This window comes from Hemicordylus capensis, chromosome 5 (assembly GCF_027244095.1).
Source record: "Hemicordylus capensis ecotype Gifberg chromosome 5, rHemCap1.1.pri, whole genome shotgun sequence".
Taxonomy (NCBI): Eukaryota; Metazoa; Chordata; class Lepidosauria; order Squamata; family Cordylidae; genus Hemicordylus; species Hemicordylus capensis.
The window spans coordinates 85,664,143-85,689,980 of record NC_069661.1 but is presented as its reverse complement, the minus strand read 5'-3'; the positions used below and the strand labels follow the sequence as shown (position 1 = coordinate 85,689,980).

Genomic DNA, 25,838 nt, shown 5'->3' with positions numbered 1-25,838 from the left:
GAGCTGCGGGGGAGAGCGAGCGAGAGAGCTGCGGGGGAGAGCGAGCGAGAGAGCTGCGGGGGAGAGCGAGCGAGAGAGCTGCGGGGGGAGAGCGAGCGAGAGAGCTGCGGGGGGGAGAGCGAGCGAGAGAGCTGCGGGGGGGGCGAGCGAGCGAGAGAGCTGCGGGGGGGGGCGAGCGAGCGAGAGAGCTGCGGGGGGGAGAGTGAGCGAGAGAGCTGCGGGGGGGAGAGCGAGCGAGAGAGCTGCGGGGGGGAGAGCGAGCGAGAGAGCTGCTGGGGGATGCCACAGGCGCAGTGCACAACTGCACAGATACTCTGTGTGGGGTCAGCTAGTACTTATATAAAGCATGTCTACTTTACTTTTTGTGGAGCCTAATGATGTAGCCCATAAATTTATTTCCCCCCATTATTTCTCCCATAATACTCAAGCTGTGACTGTTACCTCTGTTTAATACTTGTGTACAATTTTACTTTGTCAAGAGATCCTTCACTTTTGAAGACTCTTAAGATTCTTGCTAAATCATTATCAATTTCTAACAAGACATTGGCCAGAGCTCACTTTCTGGTAGCTGATAAGTCTGGAAAGCCCAATTGCAACTAAATAGATGCATAGCAGGCACAATTTACAGGTGAGAAAGAATAGGTATTTATTTTTTTATTTGTTTATTAGAAACATTTAATATACTGCCTGCTTCGAAGACTCTGGGCAGTGTACAAAAACATGCAAAGCAAGACAACATTAAAATTACATTCTAAATTAAAAACTAAAGTAACTAACAAAAAAGAAAAAACCAAATAGGTAAACTACAGAGCAAAAGCCTGGCGAAAAAGAAAAGTCTCCAATAGAGATATAAAAATCAGTAAGGAAGGGGCTAAACAAATCTGAAGGGGAAAGGAGTTCCAGAGAAGTGGGGCAGCAACCAAAAGGCCCTTTCACAGGTCCTAACGCCCCGAACCTCTCGGAAATCAGGGACTGACAAAAGGGTCATCTGAGATTATCTGACCGGATGAGATGTAACTGGATGGGAGAGGCGGGTCTGTAGGTGGACAGGCCCAAACCCTGCAAGGCTTTGAAGGTCAAAACCAGGACCTCAAATTGAACTCGGAATGTGTATAGCAGGGAGAGGACTCTTCTCACACCTACTGATTTACTCTGTAATCTCTCCCTCAGCTCTTTTGTCAAAGGGATGTTTACTATACTGCTGGGAAAAGTGGGAAGGGGCGCGGTATTACACACACAAAATGCCATTTGCAGGAAGGATTACACGTTTCTACCTGGTGCGTTTCCATTGAAAACTTTCCCCCTCAGGCACTTTGCAGCTCTTTGGTGGTAACTGGGATTCCCAGACCCAGGTTTGACTCCCAACATCTAGTTTTGTTTGAACAACCACGTTTGGAAGGAAATGCGGTGTGGGGGGGAGAGTGGAGATAGAGCAAAGTTTAGGCTTGAGTCTGAAACGTTTTGGAGGCCATTATAGAGGCCTCTGAAATGTTTTTGAAGCCGAGGCCATTTCGGCTTTCGGTGGGGGGGGGCGGTCCTTTAAGGGTGGGGGAGGGTAAACTTACCCCTCCCACTGCTTTTCCCCACTGGCACTCCATTTTTACCAAAACCCATGGGGCGGCAGCGTACCTCCCTGCTGCCCCTTCCCCCTTTCGTCACCATAAGTCACCGGAAGTACCGGCTGCGCATGCGCCCATCACGCGCGTGTGCCCATCTGCTGCGCATGTGATGGGTGCATGCGCAGCCGGTACTTCCAGTGACTTATGGTGATGAAAGGGGGAAGGGGCAGCAGGGAGGTACGCTGCTGCCCCATGGGTTTCGGTGAAAACGGAGTGCCAGCGGGGGAAAGCGGCAGAAGGGGTAAGTGCACCCTCCCCCACCCTTAAGGAGCCACCCCACCACCAAAACGTGGCTGAGCCATTTCGGGCTCAAGACTAGCAAAGTTCCTACTCTTTCAAAAATTCTGAGGTGTGTATGTGTGTACGCATAACACAATATGCAGTTTAAAAAGCAGTTATTCCTACATTCAGGAATATCACTGATAAAGCCACCCTAAACGACACCACTTCAGAATGAAGATGGGAGGTTGAGTACACCCCCGATGTACAGAACGTCCTATGCTTGAAATATCAGAAAGATTTAGGAGAAGAGTATTTCTGTAGTTCTACGTTTTAACTGATTTAGAACAATCGAGGACTGGGTTATTCATACGTGTTTGCTTTACACAATGCATGCACCTGCAGATAAGCTCTGTTAATCTAGCAAATTGTTCTGAATGAAATAGGAAACTGAATAAAAAATTGACCACCACCTTGGTCAAATAGCACATACCCTTTTAACTCTCAAGCTCCGCCGTTCTGTGGCGTTTCTCACAAAGAGTGACTTTTTGGCCAATGTTGAGCTGTCACTATCACTCCTGTTCAACTGACAAAACAAGGAACAGATAGGACTTATGAGATAACATTGTGGATTTCTAACACTGTGGCTCCTAGTATATGAAAAAGTTACCAAGAATAACTACAGCATGTGCTGTTGGAGAAAGTGTCAGTATCATTCAATTAATGCAGCACTGTTAAAAAGTCACAATTCAATTACCAATAATTACACACACAAAATGTCATGTTGTCAACAGTCTTTACAAGAAGCCATCACCAAATTCCTTATTGCCCACTAGTTTCAAACATGAGCATCTGTTGAACTGGCCTACAGCAAACCATTGTCAGGACTGTTAAAGGAAAATCGTGCTGCTATCAGTGGCTCATATACTAACAAATCTTGATCTTGCTTTAATGAACACATCCTCTTTGAGACAGCATAATTCATTGTCCTACTGAAGTGTTCTTTTCCACATTACACTTTTAACGCTATATAGATTGTAACATATCTGTACAGCCCTAAACAGAACTACACAGGCAAACCTCATTATATGTGGACTCTATATTTGCAGTTTCATGTATTTGCGGGTGTCTGATTGACACCCGGTTTCATTATCCGTGGATATGAAAGGATTAAAACCCAAATATCCGTGACTCTTAAAGGGCCGGAAGTGACCATGGAACTCACTCCTGGTCACCATTTTGTCTGCAGCAGCCCAGGAGAAAACAGAATGAGCCATTTTGTGGTTCATTTATGGGGGGGGGGATTCCCCATGATTTTTCATGATTTGGGGGGCATTGTGCAGAATGGGGGACCATTTCTGAGCACATGGGAGCATGGTACAGTAAATAGTTTCAATTATTTTTGCCTTTTTCTGTGTTTTTTCACAGGTTTTTTTTTTTTAACCTTTTCTGTCCATTCTGGAACCTAACCCCCTTTCCCCATCGGCATAAGGCCTCATAATTCACAGTTTTATTAATCGTGGTAATAGGTGAGGAACATAACCCCTGAGAGTACTGAGGTATGCCTGTATTTGTTCAAGAAAATTTTACAGCAGATTAAGAAAGAACATACTGAAAAACAATACAAACGTTTACACAGGCATGAAAAATATTGTTTAAGCTCCACTGTGCATTCAGCTGACCGGTCACACAGCACAACAGCTTGTGTCCTGTGGCACACTCGTGCATCACTGCAGATCAGCAGGGAAAGCCTGCCCCAAACTATGATTTAGTGTTACAAGCCTTAGGCTACCACACTCCTTCCTCTTTCACACAGTGATTGAATGCGTCTTTGCCTAAAGTGACAAACTATGGACCAGTTTCAATGATACTCCATCTGCCTAGTCCACCACACAGTGAGGACAAGCACACCATGAGTGTTCATGTCCTTCTCCTCCCCTGGGGTGCAGAAGCTCCTCTCCTTAATTTAACAGAGGGAGGTGGTACAAAGGCTAGTTTAGATGCACTAGACATACTAGTTTAAACTACTGCAGTATTGTCTGAATTGGCCCTATATGTTGTGTTTTCATCTGAACTTGCCAGACTAGTTTGTGTAAATCAGAGGCAGGCATTAAGTGGCTCTGGAGCTCCTGGTAGCTCCTGGCTTAATCCGAAGTAGCTCCCCAGGAGCTTGGGCTTGCTTTTCCCTCCATTCTCTTCTAGCCAATACTGAAAATTTGATTGGCATGCCATTTTTAATCTCTCTCTCTTTGGGTGCTCAGGTTTGCTTTTATTTTCTGTCTCATTCATTTCTCTCCATTTTCTTTCCCCAAAAGCAAACAATCTTGCTCCCCTCCTGTAGCAAAATTATCCCAGAATTCTGCAGCTTTGATGTTAAAATCCCTTACTATGTAAATATATTTTTATAAGTTGTATACATTTCTTTATAAGTTGTTATATTTTTTATAAACTCATAAAAAATTATAAAAATTTTAATAAGTTTTTTTTAATAACTCTAAGCCACTACTGTGTTGATAGCTCCCTATGCTCTAGCAAAAGAAAAGCAGCTCTCAGAAATCTCTCCACCCCTGAGGTCCTGCCTGCAAACCCAAATCACAAACTATGGTTTGGAGTCATGGTTTGCAGGCAAATGATGGTATGCTACCAACCAGGATTGAGAGCTTTTAATCTTCTCCTCCATATGCAGAGAGAGAAGGAGAGGAGGGAATGCGACTCTGAGGCGGCTTGAAGTCATAATACTAAACTGGTTTAGTGTTATGTCTGAATGCAGCCAGTGTCTCTTTTAAGCCTAAGATTACAACTAATTCAACAGAAAATTGTCTTGCATAGGTTTTATCAGCTTGGAGCTACTAACCACAATTGTTATTGGAAATGCGCCACACTTTCTCCTTTAGGCCATATCGTATGATCATGTCCCACACTGATGAGAGCTTGATGAGAGATCAGACAAATTAAATTTCTTGCCTTCAATTACAAACCATGGAAACACAGAATGCCACATGGGACATTACATCATATCAAACCATGTATGTGTTAAAGGGGTCCTGTGGCGGTGGCCATATGACTGCACTATTGGAAAATGGCTTCCCCATGTCAAAACTTCGGCTGTGGAGCTTATGCTTGACAGTTAAAGAACTGCAGTATCTAAGAGACACGTTGTTTTGCTAAATTTCCTCATTCTACTGTTCCTACCCTTGTCCCTCCCTCCCCTTGTTTCCCCCACTACCGCCATCTATTTTATATTGTAAGCAGTTTGAGAATAGGAACCTCTCTGTTTGTTATTCTAGTCTGTCTGTTATTCAGATCTGTAAGGTTCCACATTAACGGTATCCATTGATACCATAGTATAAAATACCAACAAGTGTAACAGTATCTGGTTCAAGTTCTTAAAACTCTTTGAACCAGATCTCTCTGCTTCTGTTCAGTTGCTGCTTGCCTCACCTTCACTTCATCCTTCTTTCACCTCATTTCTTTTTCTGTCATTTTTGCTGAATAGGTGATCAGTCATGTGCGTGTGTGGGGTGGTGGATGTTCCAAATCTGGTTATCACTGATGGACTGTTTTGTATGGTTGTATATACAAAAATGTTATATTAAAATTTAAAATTTTAAAAACCTACATAAAATATATACCTTTCAGTTCTTCTGAAAGGCATATTAAACGACATTATTTACAAGAATTATACTGTGGAATTTTCAATAATTAACGAGCTCTGAGCTTTAAAATCCTCAGATGAAGCTAGCATCTGAAAGATAGCAGTGTGATCTTAGGTTTCTATCTCCCCAAAGAGACATTGGTTTTCCTATTACAGGGAAAGTGTTACGTGTTCATTGATGGTAATGGCCATACGTTAGTGCTTAAATGTCACTTATGCATTTGAGGAGGTACAAACTGAATCAGAAACTTAGCTTCACAATGCACCATTACAGGGGGAAAATACAGAAAAAAAGCTAGTGAAATGGCTAATAAATAATAAAAAGAATAATAAGACAACTGCAATTATCTAGTGGCAAATAGGGCAATTGGTTTCTTAAGAACACATCATGCCAGACAAATCCAGTTTGGTAAAATAACGGGTCCTTTCTCACGATCGCATGAGAGGGCTTCTGAGTGAGCGGCAGGAAAGGCAGCAGACAATCCGGCTGCCAGCTCGAGGACGGTCAGGGTACGCAATCCTACATGCCCAGATACTCCGCTGTTTCCCCCAGCAGTGCAGGGGTTGGGATGCATTGTCGCGGCCCCTGGAACTCCTACAATCAACTGTACAAGTGCACGGTGCATAGTGGGGATACCCCCAGTGATGGGCAGGAGCCTATCAGTGTTGCAGCATTGGCTGAAACCCTGAAAGACTGGGCTTTGCTTTCTTAGCCCAATTTTGGCTGCACATGAGAACAGCCTCAACTTCTATTAGATAAGACTTTTGACCTAGTCCCAAATGATATCCTCCTCAGAAAGCTCTAAAGATAGGTGGGAGAGGGAAATATGACATACAACTGAATGACACACATGACACACAGGCGTAAAGGTTATTATCAAACAAGATGCTCGGTGGGATTGTGCAAAGAACAAATGTACAACCACCATGGATTAGGGCCTATCAACACACATATATGGGCCTAGTGTTCCTTTGTGAGGGCAGGTTCTCCATTTCTTGCAGATGGCCTGCCACAAGGAGCCGTTTCTTTTTTTGCCATACATATGTTGTGGATGCACACTGTTATAACGATGCTTGAGGAGATGGATCCTCTCCTCACGCACATGTCCCATTCATTGCTTTCCTGTTCAAGTTTTACACATGGGCTCAACAAGTTAGAAACCAAGCCACAATGAGAAGGTGAGGTGAATGAGGGTGGCAATTCTGGAAACCCATACAACTCTGCCCATCATACCTTCAGGTACTTTGTTCATCATGTATAAAAAATTAATCACAAATCAATCATATGCTGCCATGGCACAAAGATTAATGCTTTTTTGAATTTATTTAACCAAAGCATAATATCCAAGATGGGGAGCTCATAGCACCAAGAGCACTCAACTGAGGTACTCCCATTCATATTTCTAACACAGAAATATGTTAACACTTTAGGAAAGTTTTAGAGAGCAGGTACAAAAATAGAATCATATGAAGGTTCTGCCTGAGTTCTGCCTGTTGTAAAATTTAGCATCCAGACATGCTGATAGTGGCCAACGTAGACATTTTTTAAATTATGCAACGTGTGGAGAGAGTGGATAAAGAGAAGTTTTTCCTCCCTTTTTCACATCACTAGAACCAGGGATCATTCCATAATACTTCCTAACCAGACTTCCAATAAAAGGAAATCCTTTCCCCACACAGTGCATAACTGAATTCTCTGCCACAGGATGTGTGGTGATGGCCACCAACTTGGATGGCTTTAAAATAGGCTTAAACAAATTCATGGAGGACAGGTCTACCAGGGACTACCTATCTTGATGGCTTTAGGCTACCTCCAGGTCCCTTCGCTTTGCTGAAGCAGTATGTTGCTTAAAACAATTCTTTTACAATTAATTTCAATAGATCAAAAGGCATAGATTGTTTTAGGACATCAAAATACTGAAAGCAGCTCTTTACAGTAAATTTCAGAATGTGAGCAAGTAGTGATAGAGATGGATGCCAACATCAAGCTCCATTCTAACTCACTGTAAAGGGGTAATTTCTTATAGTCAAATAATAATTTGTGAAAAGATTGATATTGTTTCCACGTGCATTACACAGGTGAAAACGTCAATTTACCACTGCTTAGTGGCTGACAGATGGACACTGGGCTTTCAGTATATGGCTCCTTTCCAGTGATGTGTCATTGCCAGAGAAGTTAAATGAGTCTTTAGTTAATAGGACCCCACGGAGAGCACTTTTTATCTTACCCTACAGATGTACTGGTTCCGCTCGCCTGGAGAAAAGGTTTGTGAACGCACAATCATGCTGTTCCTGACAAAGGGATGCTGTTGAGACTTCAGGCTGGCTCTGTCCTTGGGCCGGACAGCCACACTCTCAGTTCCATCCTCTGTGTTAGTTTCTTTATCAACCTGTTGAAGATATTATACGGGGGTTCTTAACTTTTTTCTTTTTTAAAAAAAAAAACACCCTTAAAATTGAAATTATTATTAAATAATAAAAGCAGCACCAAACCTTTTAAAAATCTCATCTTGGCAGACATTGATTAAGATGAAATCAAACACAAATAATTCAAATGCACCAATCTTTTGACAAAGTAAGAAAAATAAATAGAAAACCAATTTGTGCTCCTCAGGGGGAGGGAATTTAGGAGGCTGCCTTATATTGAGTCAGACCATTGGTCCATCTAGCTCAGTACTGTCTACCCTGACTAGCAGCAGCTCTTCAAGGTTTCAGGTAGGAGCCTTTCCCAGCCTTACCTGGGGATGCTGCCAGGGATTGAACCTGGGACCTTCTGCATTCAAAGCAGATGCTCCACCATTGAGCTATGGCCCCATCCTAAGAGGATGCCTCTGCTTTAACCTGCACATCTGCATACATTACTGGACACAATCCCACATGTTTACCTTTCTGCTTGGCATGTGATTCAGGATTAATAGCAATTTGTCACATTCGTATTATCTTTGATATTAAAGGCTTGGGATGCAGGCTGACATAAATAATAAAAAACTGATCTAACACTGGAAGTTTCTGGTTTTGCTAATGAAAAAAAGACAACAACCCCCCCCCACCCCCAAAAATCTTTGCAAGATGTGGAAAGCTGATTTCAAATAAAGTCTGACCATATTTTAAAAGAACACATAAACTTTTTTAGGTTTACTCTTTACTAGTTATCTTAAATAGTCCAGTATTCCCACCTCCCAATGAATAAAAACCACTATCCTTTCTACAGACGTCTTTATTTTTGTAGGTTTTTGGCATTGTAAAATTTATGCTTGATATTTACATAATATATTAAAGCAGCAACTATTACTGAACAAAACAAATAAATCCCACTGCTTCTAGGAAAGCCATTGTCTTCTCTAAAGTAAAGATAAAGTTGTGCCGTCGAGTCGGTGTCGACTCCTGGTGACCACAGAGCCCTGTGATTTTCTTTGGTAGAATATACGTAGGAGGGGTTTACTATTGCCATCTCTCGTGCAGTATGAGATGATGCCTTTCAGCATCTTCCTATATCACTGCTGCCTGATATAGGGATTCGAACCAGCAACCTCTTGCTCCCTAGGTGAGTTATTTCCCTCCTGTGCCATTAGGTGGCTCATTGTCTTCTCTAGAAGAGATGAAATGACTGTTTGGGAAAGATATATCCTATTGGGAGGGGGGGAAACCTTAAAATTAGCTATTAATAAAACTAATCAGAACTAGCCATTGATGCATGCTTCTGAACTTAACTGTGTACTAATTTAAGATGTTGTGGAAGATTCCTATAGCCTTTTGTAGTGGCCAACAGCCAGACTAAGCCAGCACCAACATGCCAGGGTTTTCTGTTATGCAAGGAGTGTGTGTGATTTTTGACAAAAAGAGTGTATCAGGGATGTAATTTTAGGAGGCAAAGGTGACTGAAGAAGCAAGGAGGGATAGTCAAATCTCTCTCTCTCTCTCTCTCTCTCTCTCTCTCTCTCTCTCTCTCTCACACACACACACACACACACACACACACACCACCTATGATGGAAAATCCTGACATGTCAGCACACTGTTTGTGTGGATGTCAGCCACTGATTGGTAATGTAACTAACTCAGTACCAAAATGAATAAGAGTAATAAACAGGTTTCAGCAAACAACCTGTTTTCCAGATATCACCCACATGATTTCATTTACCAAGGGGTCCTATGATCTTCGGTTTGTTTTTCCCACAAAGCTGCGATATCACAAAGGACAAATAACCTGAAACTTAATAGGAGCCCACTTTGTTCATACACAAAGTAAAATACAAAGAATAAAATATAAAAGTGAGGTTAGGAGAGTGGGTATAACCATCCATAGAAACCAGGTTGCAACTCAAAATCAGAGCAAGAGTATCCTTGATCAAAGCACTCCACGAAGAAGGTTCTTGATATTCACATGTTTCCAAGCCGATTTCTGTGATATGTTAATATGCCCTGGTCACTTGAGTATGTCATAACATTGTTTAGGCTTCTTGATATAAACAAACATGCTCATTTCTATTTGCTAATCACTGCTCTTTCAGTTTATTATTTGTTTTGTGTGGCTCATGCATGGATGTAATATAACATCTTTGGAAGCTGTTCTTTGTAGTTTTAACAATATATAGAACGCAAACTCAGCAAACATACTATTTGCATTCTATTCTTCTCTGCGGTAATGTCACTCTGATTAAAATTCTGGCTCTCACACTTCTGAATATCTGCCTGTCTATATTTATATCTGAACCATAAGAGGCATGAACTGGAGGTCTGAACCCCTAGATGAAGAGCATGAAAATTCTGACAGTCTGCATGCTACTAATTCAAGTTGGAATGTGAGAAACACCACACACCTGACTAAGTCTGCGGCCAGAGTCTTCGAAGCCTAGGGCAGGGATAGGCAATCTTTAGCACTCCAACCTTTGTCATACTACAACTCCCATTATCCCCAACTACAAGTTATTGTGGCTGGGGATGGTGGAAGTTGTAGTTTGTCAACAGCTGGAGTGCCAAAGGTTGCTTATGGCCTATGACCAGGAAGCTGACTGATTCACTTGCAAGAGTAACAAAGACTCACTGTGTCACCAGGGCAGATCAGAAGATGTGTGAGAGAAAGTAGATTATTATGTTATTTATTATTTATTTGATTTTTATACCGCCCTTCCAAAATGGCTCTGGACGGTTTACAGTTGCTTCAAAAGTGGTACCTGCCACCCACAGTTTTTGTCTTTAAAGCAATTTTAAAAAATGTTCTGCCCTGTTAATCTTGGTTCCACCTTTTAAGTCAATCAAAAAGTTTTTAATTGATTAATCTCATTGATTATTTGACTAAACATTGCAATCCTTATATTTTTCACATACACACAAAAAACCCTCTAAAGAGCTCTGCCCTTATTATTAAAACTTCATAACACATGCAAAAACAACAAAAAATATTAAACCATTTGTGTATGCAAGTATAGCTTAAACATTAAATAACCTCTTAAATATTTAATACATTCATTATTAAACATGAATAATCTACCAAATAAACATTAAATGTTAACTAGCAAGCTGAATGCTTTTCTTATGGACTTCAAAATCTTCTCTCTGTTTCTCCTCTATACTGTATATCAAAACAAAAAGTATCACATTGCTGGGGAGGGGACCTGTTAGAAATCTGTGGATAATGACTTGACTTCATATATTTACAATGGTGCTGAAAACTATAAGCAAATCCTTCATGACAAAGCTTCATATCTTTGACCTAAAAACCTTGATGTCTTTAAACTTAACACACACCATACGGATGGGCCAGGAGCATCCAGAGGATGACAGAGCCTTGCTCATGGTGTTTTAGGGAAAAATATTCTAAAATATTCACCAGTGTGGGCAATACTGTGGCTGGCTCATTGAGATGCACATTGGCATGGCTGTCTTCTTCCCCATCCTTTATTTTCTCTGCCTCTACCAGTTTAGAGCAAAATGTTTCATTGTCCTCTGCATATCCATCTTCCACTGCCTCTTTGTCTTTTTCTTCTGTCACAGTCTCAGTAGATGCCTCTGCCAGCATTCCTAGCCTGTGAAAACAAAGGCACCCAAGTTTCCCTTTGAACTGATAAGGCCTTCAAAGAGAAAAAAAGATGCATCATCATTAACACAAGAACCACAACACAACACAAGAACAAGCCAATTAACACAAGAACCAGCCAATTTGTCTAAGACACTTTCATGATCCCACATGTAAATGCATTATAATAGGTATCCACTCCAAGAAGAACAGAAATGTAAGTTTCAAGACCACTTCCCTAGGACATTATGATATATGATATAAAAATCAAAAAGGTTTCAGAGCAGCTTTTAGAATGACCCCACTTCTTACTTCCCTCCATTGTGAAAAGTCTCCATTTATACCTACCCTCTGTTTCCTGTCTTTCAACCAGTTAGCAATCCACACATGTACTTGTCCCCTTATCCCATGACCTTGACTTGTTAGATTCTGTGTCTTCTTTAACATATAGTGCTACTCCACCTCGAAGGCGCCCCTCCCTGTCCTTTCTATAGAGTTTATATCCAGGGATAACAGTGTCCCACTGGTTCTCACAGTTCCTCCATGTTTCTGTTATGCCCACTATATCTATTTCTGCATTAGCAACCAAGCACTCCAGCTCACCCATCTTGTCTCGGAGGCTTCTGGCATTGGCCTATACACTGAATCTCTTACCTGATGTGTGCTATCTTTCTTTTGACTCTGACCAGCTGGCACAGGCTCCCGTCTGCTCTTTATGCAGTTCTGCTCTGTCCCCTTCTGTTTCATCTGAATCCTTTGAACCCTTACATTTTAAAGGATGGCTTTTGCCGAATGGGATACTGCCCAGCTCCCATCAGCTGTTCCCCAGGTGTCATTTTAAAAGCTGCTCTGCAACCTTTTTGATTTTAAGCGCCAGCAGTCTGGTTCCATCTTGGTTCAAGTGCAGCCCATCCCTTTTGTACAGGCCTTGCTTGCCCCAAAATATATCCCAGTGCCTAACAAATCTAAACCCATCCTCCTGGCACCACCATCTCATCCACGAATTGAAACCCCTCAGCTCTCTCTGTCTCACTGTACCTGCGCGTGGAACAGGTAGCATTTCTGAGAATGTTACCTTGGAGGTCCTGGACTTCAAAATGCTACCTATCAGCCTAAATTTGGCTCCCAGGACCTCCCGACTACATTTCTCCACATCGTTAGTGCCGACGTGCACCACGACAGCTGTCTCCTCCCCAGCACTGCCTAAGAGCTTATCTAGATGCTGCGTGATGTCCTCAATCTTCACACCAGGCAGGCAGGTCACCGTGCGGTCAACATGCGGGTCACAAACCCATCTCTATATACCTCTAATAATCGAATCACCCACTACAAGGAGGCCCCCACCACCCGGAGGAGTATCCCCTGCACAAGAGGATATGGGCTCATCATCCATGGAAGGGGTCCCTTCTAAAGGAGCATTTCCCACTTCCTCAGACCGATGTCCTCCTTGCCCAAGACCTTCATTCTCCCTGACAGCAGAGGATCTTTGATATCTCTGATATCAAAGCCCTGGAGTGGGGTGCCTCTATCATGGCCCTGATGGTTTTGTCCACATGCCTCTCTGTCTCTCTGAGCTTCTCCAAATCCGCCACCTTGGTCTCAAGGGAACGAATTTGTTCCCTGAGAGCCAAGAGCTCCTTGCACAGAGCACACACCCATGACTTCTGCCCATGGGGCAAATAGTCATACATGTGGCACTCTGTGCAATACACTGGGAAATGCCCCTTCCCCTGCTGACTTTCTATCTTCATACTGTTTTTGTTGGCTGTTTACAGTATTTAGAGATAGTTTATTAGAAGTAGTTTATTATCTATTTATTATAATCTGTTTATTAGATAGTTTATTAGAAGGATAGGTCTCAGCTGTAATGGTCAGCTATTTAACTGTCCAAACAGCCTTTCCCAAGAATATTAGGGATATGAGGAAGGGATTTGTACTTACGTTCTATTCTCCACCAGGCTCCTTGTGATCACAGGGGCTTGTTCCATGCTCCCCTGCACACTTCCCACTAAACTCCTGCAAAACTCCTACATCCTGTTTTCTATCCCTGCTCGCTATGCTCTCTTCGCTATGCTCTTGGGTCTTCACCTCTTATGTAAAGAGTAGTCTTCAAACTGAGACACAGGATGTGAGTCAAAGGAATGTCAAAGTAATGTGGGGCCTCCCCCAGCCCTAGCTGACTCCACACCATCCAGGCAGGGACAAAGTAAAACACTGGAGTTTGCTAGCCCTGGCAAATCTCTCTCTCTCTCTCTCTCTCTCTCTCTCTCACACACACACACACACACACACACACACACACACACACACACACTAAGACTTACCCCTTAAAGAGAAACTAGCCCCTGGAAATCTCCCCTCTTCCTGTTAGTTTGAAGAGGAAAAGGCTAGATGTTTAGAAAAGCTTTCTTCCTCCTCAGCTGTGTCTGCTCTTCAAGTAAGAAGTGGGGTCCCCCAGGGATCTTTACTGGGACTGGTGCTTTTTAATTTATTCATAAATGATCTAGAAGCAGGGGTAAGCAGCAAGGTGGCCAAATTTACAGATGATACCAAACTCTTTCAGGTAGTGAAATCCAAAACAGATTGTGAGGAGCTCCAAAAGGATCTCTCCAAACTGGGTGTGTGGGCAACAAAGTGGCAAATGCAGTTCAGTGTTGGCAAGTGTAAAGTGATGCACATTGGGACGAAAAACACCAACTTCAAGTATATAGTGATGGGATCTGAACTGTCGGTGACTGACCAGGAGAGGGATCTTGGGGTCGTGGTGGACAGCTCGCTGAAAGTGTTGACTCAATGTGCAGCAGCTGTGAAAAATTCCATACTAGGGATCATTAGGAAGGGGATTGAAAATAAAATGGCTAATATTATAATGCCCTTATACAAAACTATGGTGTGATGACACTTGGAGTACTGCATACAATTCTGGTCACCACATCTGAAAAAGGACATTGTAGAACTGGAAAAGGTGCAGAAGAGGGCAATCAAGATGATCAGGGGCCTAGAGCACCTTTCTTATGAGGCAAGGCTACAACACATGGGGCTATTTAATTTAGGAAAAAAACGACTGCAGGGAGACATGATAGAGGTGGAGAAAGTGGATAGAGAGAAATTCTTCTCCCTCTCACATAACACTAGAATCAGAATCAGGGATCATCCCATGAAACTGATTGCCAGGAAATCTAGGACCAACTAATGGAAGTACTTTTTCACACAACGCATAATCCACTTGTGGAATTCTCTGCCACGAGATGTGGTGACAGCCAACAACCTGGATGGCTTTAAGAGGGGTTTGGATAACTTCATGGAAGAGAGGTCTATCAACGGCTACTAGTTGGAGGGCTATAGGCCACCTCCAGCCTCAAAGGCAGGATGCCTCTGAGTACCAGTTGCTGGGGATTAACAGCAGGAGAGAGGGCACGCCCTCAACTCCTGCCTGTGGCTTCCAGGGCATCTGGTGGGCCACTGTGAGAAACAGGATGCTGGACTAGATGGGCCTTGGGCCTGATCCAGCAGGGCTGTTCTTATGTTCTTAAGCACACTACCTTTGGCATCCACATACAGTTCTGCAGGAGATAGATGCAAGATGCTGTGTTTTCCACTACAGATTATGAACACACATCAGCAAATACAGGCTAACCAATTTTGTATTTTTAATAGTTATGCATCTTCCCCTGCCCCGCCGACCCCCAACCAAGTACTTTTAAGAACAAACACTTAACTTGCATCAAGAATTTCAATCAAGAACTTGCATTATAGAATCTTAACACAGGGCAAGTTTTAAAGTGCCCTTTTAGACACATTTTAAATGGAAGATTAATTTTCCAGTTTATTGTGGACCAAAGTGATGTGCATTTCAGAGGCAATGTGTCACTGAAGGGCGGTATAGAAATCGAATTAATAATAATAATAATAATCATCATCATCATCCTTGGGAAGGACTCGATGTCTGGATAAAACAAACCAGTTAATAACACCTGTCTGACTGTGTAAACAAGAAATAATAATTTGCTGGCCAGGGGTGTTGAACAGTGAGGGAGGGGTTACGCCTTCATACTCTACCTGTGGGCTTCCTAGCAGTATTTTCTGGTCTACTGTGTCAAACAGGATGCTGAACTAGCTGGTCTAATCCAGCAGGACAGTTATATTCTTATGAAAGATGGATGGAGAAAGAGGAGGAGGAGAACTGTATGTGCTGCTGATATCACATTCTTCTTTAAGCAGTTCTCAAAGAAACAAACTTCCGTTTTTTAAACGCATACACACACACTTGTCTCTTCAGGAGTGGGAAACAGTTGCATGGAAAACAGCAAATGTAACATTCATAATTCTCACCCAAGGTGATAAGAAGCTATTTTTATTTGGATAAGCAGCTGATGATCAATAGTGGATTCTTTCCGTGGTTTTGCCTTGTTTAGCTATGCTGTATAATTGGGAATGTTGTTTTATAAATGAAAAAAAAAAAGATAGTTCAGTTTACCAGTCTTCCTCAGCACTCTGTGGTTCCTGTACCTCCTCCTCCTCCTCCTCCTCTTCCTCCCCCTCCTCCTCCTCTTCTGCCAGCTCTTGTTCTACTGCTTGCAACTCAGCTGATGTTCTCTCAAGTAAAGCCGACACAGCATCCTAACAGAGACATTGAAAGCACATCAACATATGGTGTGGCTTTTGTTTTAAGTGATATTATTTATAAAACTTCTGCTGTCAGGTACTAAAGAACATGGCAACACTTGGTTAAAGAACAATGGCAGTATCTAGTACACCGCATGGGGTCTTATCTTTCAGACAAGTTGTTGACTAAATGCACTGACTGAACACAAAAAGGTTATAGGACTCAAGCACATTTATACAAACAGGGTGATATACTGAAACAGTCAGGGCTGATTCACACTTCAGTTCCTCAGGTGGTACAACATATATTTTATACTGTGAAATAGATGCCCAAGTATAAGCAGAATGTGAGTGGGTGCAGTGGCGCACCTAGGTAATTTTGGTGCCCGGACCTGAAGAGCTTCAGAGGATGCCCCCCCCACACACACTGCAAGCCCTGCCTTAAATTTTTCAGTTAAAAAAAAAAAAACATTTTAAGGGGGGGGAAGAAACCTGAATTTGGGGGGCCCTCCAAATGTCCTGGAGGACCTCCTTAGAAGCCTGCCGCCACCCTTCACCCACCAATTTTTGCCATAATTGCACGCCTGTGCAATGGGAATCAAGCATTGTAAGCCAGTGACGTCTCGGGCTTGCGACTCTCGATTTCTACTGGGCAGGTGCACTGGAGCACCTCTCAATCCTCAAGGGCTGCTGGGATGGCTCTGCCCACCGCCACATAGCAGGAGGCTTGCTTGGCTCACCCTCACCCCTGCCCCCCGGTCACGTACATGTTGACTGCAATTATGGCTACAGACCAGCACTCCAAGGTCCAGGGGTAAGAGCACCTCTAAGTGGGTGACTGAACGTTCTCCCATGTTAAACAAACAAACAAAACACCGCTTCCTGCTTGTGGAATGCTAGCATCTTAAGAGGAATGGTTGTAAACTAGCATTCTTCCTAAAGAGCAAGTTGTCTATGTGTGAGTTTTTTTGGAAGGTTCCACCATGTGCTTTTTCATGACAGTGTACTTTGGCTCTCAGAAGCTATACAAAACACCTCCACTTAGGCCAGAGGGCAGTCAGCTAGTAAAAACAGCAGGAGAGCACACATAACTAGGCAATACAATTGCTTCACAGGTACCACTACTATTTTTAGTCTCTACTTCAGAAGTCATCACACTCACCAAGTCCAAGGAGCCTGATGACCGACTGCTTGGTACAAATATAGGATCCTCTTTTTGCTCCTTTCTTTTGCCAGAAATCTGTTTGCAAGCTAGCAAGTTATACCACAGAGTAGAAGTCTCATTTGATAATGACAAGTCTGCCAAGCTTATCTGGGTTCCAGCCTAAACAGAAATGAGAAAGGATAATTTATGTAGTCTATTTTAATGTGTGGTATTTGATTTAAAAACAAATATTTCTGAGTAGTTTTTCAGTTCAAAAATGGCTTTACATACATTTACAATGGCTTCTGAAACACCTCTTCAATATTTAAAAAAACCCAAATACCCCAATCACGCAGCTGGCCAGTCTGCATGTGTAGCGGCCTCCAAAATGTCTACAACCAGCGCATAGAGGCCCAAATGGGCCAAAAATGACCGGAACTGGGCCATTTTGAGACCGGGGGAGGGGGAACCCCCCATGGCCAAAGGACAGCCCCCAAGAAGTGGTGAGTATACATTTTTTTAAATAAAACACATTATAATCCCTAGCCGGCTGGATTCAACTTGACCTTGAGCCAAGCCAGGCCCAGTCTGAAGGCGAGCCAGTCCACACATTGCTAGTTGGTAGACACAAAGATGGGGAGAAATGGAGAGAGAAAACTGAGAACCAAAAGCAGCTTTGATAGCTGCCTTCAATCTTCTGTTTTGTGTTTGAAGCCAGAAGGGATGATTTTTACTAGGGGAGGTTTAGAGGGTCCCAGCCTAAATCTTTTAAAGGCTTCTGCATTTTTAAAAGGGATTGGCAAAGTGGCAGGCAATAGGAAGTGGCAGGGTGCTGGTTTGGCACCAAATTCCAAGTTCTGTGTCACTCCGCATGTCCTCAGCTATCAAAGGGGAGCACTGGGTTTCCCAGGCAGTCATGTGCAGGAGTTAGCCCTCCACAAGCTACATGGGAAATGGCCCAGCCTCAGTGACTCAGGATTTTGCTCCAGAGTCCAAGGGACAGTCAGGCACAAGGATTAGCGGTCCACATAGAGAGGAATCCAAGCCTTAATTCCAGGGCAGTGCAGTGCATGACTCATCACAAGGAACACCCAAGGATAATTATTTCAGCTCAGCTCAGTGGTCCTGGAGCCCATAGTCAGCAGCCCAGTGATTCAGCTTTAGGGGAAATGGTCTGAACATGCACATGGCGAAGGGCATTATTTTGTATAAGGGCTCGCCATCAGCCAAGCAGACACCTGGGCAGTAGAACACAGCATGCACCATTAAGTTCCCATGACAAAGACTTCAGCAATGGAGGTTCGAGAACAATAAAGCTTTGCCTTCTGCAAAGTTCCAGAGGTGCGGAAACTTAGAAATGCAATTATCAACATAAAATCACAGCACATTCATTTCAATGGAGTTTTTAAAAGCTGCCTGGGAACAGCCAGCACAGAGATATTTGTGTAAGAGTTTTTGATCTCGCCTTTTTGAATTTCAAAATGGCTTACAAGCATGTTTGAATAAATATATTCGCAGTCTCAGCAGGGTCGGCCTTCCACATCTAAATCTTCCATAGTAGCACAAAGTCCCCCTCATCACCCAGTGCCTGATGTCTACTCTGAGGGGCCGCTCTTGTGGACCCACTGGCAATGCCTGCAATGGTGGCAGCAGGGCACAGGGCAAACCAGCCACAGGAGCATGGGTCTTCTGGGAGAAGAGCAGATAATGTCCAGGTCAAGACTGCTCCTTCCATACAGTTCTTCCCACAGACAAGGATAATACTTGAGAGGTATAGCCTTTTGGCTTGTAGGGTAGGAAGGGCAAGGCATAGGAAGTGGCATAATATCAGGCTCAAAAAGGAAACAAAAGGGACTGAGAAAAGATTATAAAATATTTAAATCCAAGTATTCTACTTTAACTGGTTGGTAGATGTCCATCTTTTTAAAATCATTATTAATTTTCCTCTGTATGAAGACAACATGGAGTGTATTTTTCTAATCTGAAAACATTAAGGATCAGACAATGTGTGCCCACAAAGGGGGGAAAAGTTGTTTATATTCTGTAAATCTAATCAAGTGTAATACATCCATGCAAGAGAGTACTGGCTAAGTTGATGCCAGGGGCAAAATACAGTTGGCCTGAGTCCATCCTCTTCATGAGGGAGAAAGAGGTTTTGTATGCAAGAAAAGAAAATTCAAGCTCATATCTGGAGGCTTTGAGAATACTATTGTACACATGCCTCAGGCACCATCACTTTATGCTCTGGAAGTGTCCATAGCTATTAATCAATATGCTTCACTTATACTATCATCTATTAGACAGCCACTGGGACAATAATAGCTTGAGAAATACAAAGATAAATAAAGCAATCATCCTCTTATCATGATAACACCAAACAGATAAAATATAACATTCTTGCGGGGGAGAGCCCACAACCCAGTGGCAGCATGCAAGAGGTCCTAGGTTCAAACCCTGGCACGAGGAATCCCCAGTGTGACCTGGAAAAGTCCTCTGCCTGAGGCCTCGGAGAAAAAGCTGTTGCCTACGTGGGAAACACTGAGCTCAACAGACCAACGGTATAAGGCAGCTTCAGATACTCACCTCAATGGAGAATGAAAGCAAGGCTTTCACATTTAGCCATTCTCTGGTTGCATGTTATTAAGAATACTTATATACTACTTTAAAAAAAAAAAGTTCTCAGATCAGTTAATAAGTGGTATCAGAAAATGTCTCCCTGTCCCCAAAGGGCTCATAGTCTTATCACGGACACACAGAGGACACCAGCAACAGCCTCTGGGCTGAATAGGGACAATTTCTAGCCCCTGCTAAATGTAAGACAGTCACCATTAAAAAAATAATTTTTTCCCCAAAGAGCAAAGGTAATATTATATCATTCTTATATAACTTCTTTGCATAGCAATCCTATGTTGATAGCTGACTATATTTACCCAGCAAATATCAACATAAAATCCAGACTTCACCTCCAGACTTGACTACTGCGATGCACTCTATGTGGGGCTGCCTTTGTACGTAGTCCAGAAACTGCAGTTAGTCCAGAATGTGGCGGCTAGATTAGTCTCTGGGTCATCTCGGAGAGACCATATCACTCCTATCTTAAAACATCTACACTGGCTGCTGATAAGTTTTCGTGCAGAGTACAAGGTTTTGGTTATGACCTATAAAGCCCTAAACAGCTTGAGCCCTGGGTATTTAAGAGAAAGTCTTCTTCTTGATGAACCACACCGCCCATTGAGATCTTCTGGAGAAGTTCATCTGCAGTTGCCACCGGCTCATCTGGTGGCTACTCAGGGATGGACCTTCTCTATTGCTGCTCTGAGGCTTTGGAACACACTTCCTGCTGAATAAGAGCCTCCCCATCTTTTTAAAAGGGCAGTCAAGACGCATTTGTTTACTCAGGCTTTTAATTAGATACTGTTTTAATTGTGTTTTAATAGTTTTAACTTTTTAATTTTAATTGTTGAAATGTGTTAATCTTTTTATTGGCTGTTTTTATGTTTGTAAACCGCCCAGAGAACAAATAAATAAATAAAATTGCAGTACAGGAAACTGCTCCATCACAAGTTTCATTTAAAAGCACATCTTATGTGACTCATTCATTTAAATTTTAAGAGCTCATTTTAAGAGCTCATTCATTTCAATTTTAAGAGCTGCATCAATCTGTGTCTGTGTAATGGAGTGGAAAAAGTGCATCTTTAGACACCGTGATTAATAATTGTTTAAAAATCAAGTGGCAAGACTGGCACCCTGCTCACTGGAGCCTTCCCATTTACTGAACAATCCCCACCACCCCAGCCCTCTCTGGACTCCATCCTTTTCCTTCTGGGTGCCCCCCAATACATAGGAGAGGCTTTGGGGAATATAGGTGGCTGCTGTGGGAAAGAGCGGGTAGGGAAGTAACCATGTCCAAGTTTCCTTGCTCATGCAATGTTTAGGTGCAAGCCTGCAAGTGTGAATTTCCCCCTGTGTGTTTCCAACCTCTCAAAATAAACTGAAGAACACAAGCAGCTATCTCCACAGCAAGAGAACAAAAAATATGGCCTGCTACGGAAAGATTTGCTTCCTGCAATCAATAGTGTAACAAAATCTGCATCAACTGTTTGCTGTTTAAATGTTCTGTAAATACAACCCTCATTTTACTTAATTGGTGTATCATGCAAGTAACAGGGAGTAGAAAGAATGCACAAAATATACCTTGCCCCCGGACCCACATCTCTTTCAGCAAAGTGAAAATTCTGAACATTTTCTGTTAGAGCTAAAAGAATGATTATATAGTATTTCAAAAGCAGACTGGTCATTGTACTTGGCTTACATATAAAGCCTATGTCAGAAGCCTGGGAATCCCAGCTTTCATTGTAGTTTGCAGTTGTCATGGCTGTAGAGCAATGTCGGTGAACATGATTAATACATGTAAGGAGTTCAGAAGAAAAGAGGGAAGTAATAAGCAAGTCCTAATTCCCCCTGCCCCCCCCCCCCCGTATCCAGGTTCATATATGAGGAGCTGAGGGCCTGAACCAAAAAAATCTTCCACATTTCGAATGCTATTTTATCACAAAGCATGTGAAGCATACCTTGCAACTTGCTATTAACCACATCCATTAAAGTGGTATGCAAATTATACTTATTACTTACATCTAAAATATGCATATTAGCTGCAGCCCTCAGGCGCACAATACATTTTCAGTGAAGCCCTCGGTGCTAAACAAATTGTCTATCCCTGTAATATTGTGATCAAAAGAGATTCTAAATTCCACATTCATCCAATATCCAAGATTAATATAATCAGTCCTGTCGAGGTTGCTAATGCATGCCTCAGAAGCCACCTATCCATCAACATGAGAGAGGGAGAGGGAGAGGGAGACAGGGAAAGGGAGAGAAACAAAAGAACATCAAACAAAGCCAAAATAAAGAATACTTACTAGGCATTCTTCCCTACGACTTTTACTGACGGCGCAGACATCCACTCTCAGAGTCTTCTGATGCAAAGATGCCTGGGAAATGGCTACTCTGAACATCTCACTAAATAAGAGAGATTCAGCAGCAAGATGGACTTTAGTGCGGAACAAACAGCTGATATCTGTGGAAGATGGGAGCATAGCAATTCTAAAATACCTAGAAGTGGAAAGAATTGAACAAGTAGAAGTCCAAATGTTAATCCTGAAGTATCCAAGTCTGTTGCATTATACAATGCAATATGATTAAGATAAATGACTGTATACTTTTCCTGCATAGTTCTGATGTCCAGCTTAAGAGGCCTTTAATGCATCACTGATGCTGAGAGTAAAGGTGTATCACCAAACCTGGTCATCAGGGAAACCAACATTTTAAAATAATTTAGAGCAAAGGGATGCAGAAGGGGAAGAAGAACCATTTGTAAATTAGCTTGCCAGCTGTTCAGCTCCAGCCTTTTCAGTTGCTTAAAATACTTCTCTTAATTGTGAACATTATGAAAGGCACTGATTTAAATATCACTTGTTGCTATTGTTATTACTTAAAATAACTGGGTTTTGGGGTTTTTTAAAAATGCCACTGAGACCATTTCACAGAAGTGGGGCTTGTTATTCTTGAAGAAAGATACATTAGGATATCAAATGTAGGGTATCGTTCTACACTAAAAAGATACATTAGGATACTAAATACTATTGCAATCAGATATTAAAAGGTTGAAAGTGAAAAACAGTGAGAAAAATAAAGCAGAGAATTAAAAAAGATAAAGAAGATAAAATGCCATTACATTGACTTCGAGAACAGCAAATACAATATTGCTGAAGGAAAAAAAATACAAGTGAAGAAGAAATAAGTGAGGCCTTGCAGGCAAGACACAAGGCAGCACCCTTGGGCAACTGTCAGAGGAGGCCAGTGCCCTGAGGACAGAGGCGTAACTAGGGAAAACGGCGCCCGGGGCAAGCACTGAAATGGCGCCCCCCCCCCAACATACTACATTATACTTAGGTTTTTCCTCACAAGCGCCCGCCGCCGCCGCCAAGCCAGGCCACTGACTGGCCACCAGGTGCCAGCAAAGCAATGGGGGGGCGCAGGCGGCGCGGAAGGGACCGCTCGTGGGGAAGGGGGCACCGACGCGCTCCCTTGACTGCTGCAGCACTGCTGCACTGAGCAGGAAACATTTGTATTAACAAATTTAAAATAAATAAATAAATAAAATTGGTCATGGCGGCGCCCCCCACGTGACCAGAAAAGATGGCGCCCGGGGCATGTGCCCCCCCTGCCCCCCCTATAGTTACGCCTCTGCCTGAGGAGGCCAGCCACTGATGCCTGCTTTGCCCCTGGGGAGGATTTTGGTGGCAGAGGGACACTGCACGCTGTTAGGTGTATAGCTACATTTGAACAAGCGGGGTGGGGGCAGAGTGCAGGAAGGACAACAAATGTCCTTGGGCCCCAGGTGGGGGGGGAAACCACCAACTGGGTGACAGCTTGCTCTTTGACCTCCCTCTCACTCCTTTCTGAAGAAGGTGGGAGTGGGGGCATACAGGGGCCCATCTCTACTTGTCCCAAGGCCCACTCCAACTTTGCTATACCCCTGCATGTTGACACGCTGCACTCTCTTCTTCTCCCCTCTGGAAGGATCCTAGTGCTCACAATGTAATTATTTCCCCCTCTTTTTTTTAAACCATCACCACCTTTCTAGCAGATATCTAATTATGTTAAGTATAGCACGCCAATAGCTTTTCCTCATTCCTCTTAACTCCTTATGTATTCTCAACTAGTTTCTTTCTCTATATCATAATTACAGTTCTCAACCTTGTCCATGTCTATCATACTGCAGAAGACAGCAAATTCTGCTATCCACAGGAGCAGCTTCTATTGATCTGTCATAGCCACAGATGAATAACAGAAGTTATGCCACATCCTCTTCCTCCTCCTCAACAAATACTTGCAAGACTGTTTCTTCCCCCACAACATAGGAGCCTCCTTGTATCCGGCTAGCATGTGTGAAAACAAAGCTGAAACCCAACACCCATGGCAGAGAATTAGAGTGTTGCAAAAATCCAATAATGGATCAGCACTGTCTGTCTCTGTCTGTTCATGCTATGTTTTCTGACATGGAGCAGCTTGTGGAAGTACTCCCACATTATAAAGTGATATAGAAAGCAGCCGTTAGAGAATATAAATATTTCCACAAACTAAACCACCGTGACTGAAACAAGTGCTTCCAGTAGAAGAGGCATTTCATGCTCTTGTAAAGAAGCATTGCTCTGCTGATCAAATGGCAAAGAGGAACTGCATTCACTTTGAAATGCAAATATAACACACACAGACAATCAATGTTTAAAACGGTCTCAAGGTAGCATATGAATCTCAGTGACAACTTAAAAGTATGCTCAGTTTAAGGTTAGCTCCTTGTGGAGAAGACTTTCAGCCCAACTGTCATATTGATTCTCAGGCAAACCCTCTGTTATAGGGCTTTGCTGGAGTATAGGCATCTGTCCATTTCTGATGAGACCAACAAGTCTAAAAACTCTCAGGCAAATAACTTTAACCACTCAGAATACTGGTGGGATTTTTGTTGCTGCTGTTATTCAGATTGACTGGATTCACCCACAATTAACAAATAAATATGTTAAAGAAAGAAATAAAATCTCTCTATGACTGCCATTCAAAAGATGTTCCATATAGAGATAATGGCCCACAAGATGAGCAAGGCAACACCAGTGTACCCAACCGGCCAGAATTGCTATGCAATACTGAAGTTGTGCAAGAGGACATAAAACAGCATGCCTGAACTTCTGAAGTGGAACGTACACTGAATCCAAACTAAGTAGTTCAGCAAGAGGGCAGGAGCATGCAACGTGGTTGGGGTTGGCTTCCATGTGCACAGAAGTGCTGAATAACTGAGAAGCTGGCGTTGCCTTGTACACCATGTGGACCATGGTGTATGAAGGCATGAAACCCTTCTGCCTAAGAACCTTCTCCTGTAACAGAAAGAGGGTAAGCTTTGTTGTATGTCTCTGTGTTAGGGAGTGGCATTTAAAAACAACAACCCAAAACCCAGTTATTTTCTCCTGCTTTGGAGAAAAGGAGATCTGTCATTTTGTGCCAGAGAAGGAGCAGCATCCTTCAAAAGAAAAAGAGGTGGAAAAATAACAAAGAAGAAAAATTGTATGGCTTTATTGTGGAGAAAATACAGTCTTGCATCACACTTTTCAGAAGGAAAAAAAGACAGATGTTCTTTTAAAAGCACAAAAGCTTTGCAAACATGGAGGGAGACTATGAAATTCTTACCTGGAGTATTTTTGTTCTCAGTGACAGAGGACATTCAACACTAAGATCTTTTCAGTATTGAATGCCCTCCCATCTCTGAGGAAAGAGAATTATATCTCATGCTCCTACTATCCAACAGGCAGAGGTGCACCTAGGTAATTTTGGAGCCTGGACCTAAAGGCCTTTGGAGGCCCCCCACTGCAAGTTAAGCACAATTTTTAACACGTAGGTTCTTGAGGGCACAAACCACACCACCCAGGAGAGACTAAAGAGGATTTGGGGGGCCCCCAGGGAGTGTGGAGGCCCTGGACTTTGGCCCCGAAGTCCAGGGGTAAGAGATCCTCTGCCAACAGGTGTATG

General features: G+C 42.8%; 1 protein-coding gene across 5 annotated transcripts in view; it reads right to left on the bottom strand.

Annotated features, from left to right (window-relative positions):
- Positions 1-25,838, bottom strand: part of WWC2 (WW and C2 domain containing 2) — a 196,323-nt gene that overhangs the window by 12,153 nt on the left and 158,332 nt on the right. For 4 of the 5 annotated variants that reach the window (XM_053256668.1, XM_053256664.1, XM_053256669.1 and 1 more), the window contains 6 exons: positions 22,178-22,370; positions 17,277-17,438; positions 15,987-16,129; positions 11,324-11,564; positions 7,722-7,883; positions 2,332-2,424 (listed from right to left, as the gene is read on the bottom strand). In XM_053256668.1, coding sequence (XP_053112643.1) covers positions 2,332-2,424; positions 7,722-7,883; positions 11,324-11,564; positions 15,987-16,129; positions 17,277-17,438; positions 22,178-22,370 — 994 coding nt within the window. The remainder of the gene's footprint in view (positions 1-2,331; positions 2,425-7,721; positions 7,884-11,323; positions 11,565-15,986; positions 16,130-17,276; positions 17,439-22,177; positions 22,371-25,838) is intronic. The other variant, XM_053256667.1, reaches the window with a different exon arrangement.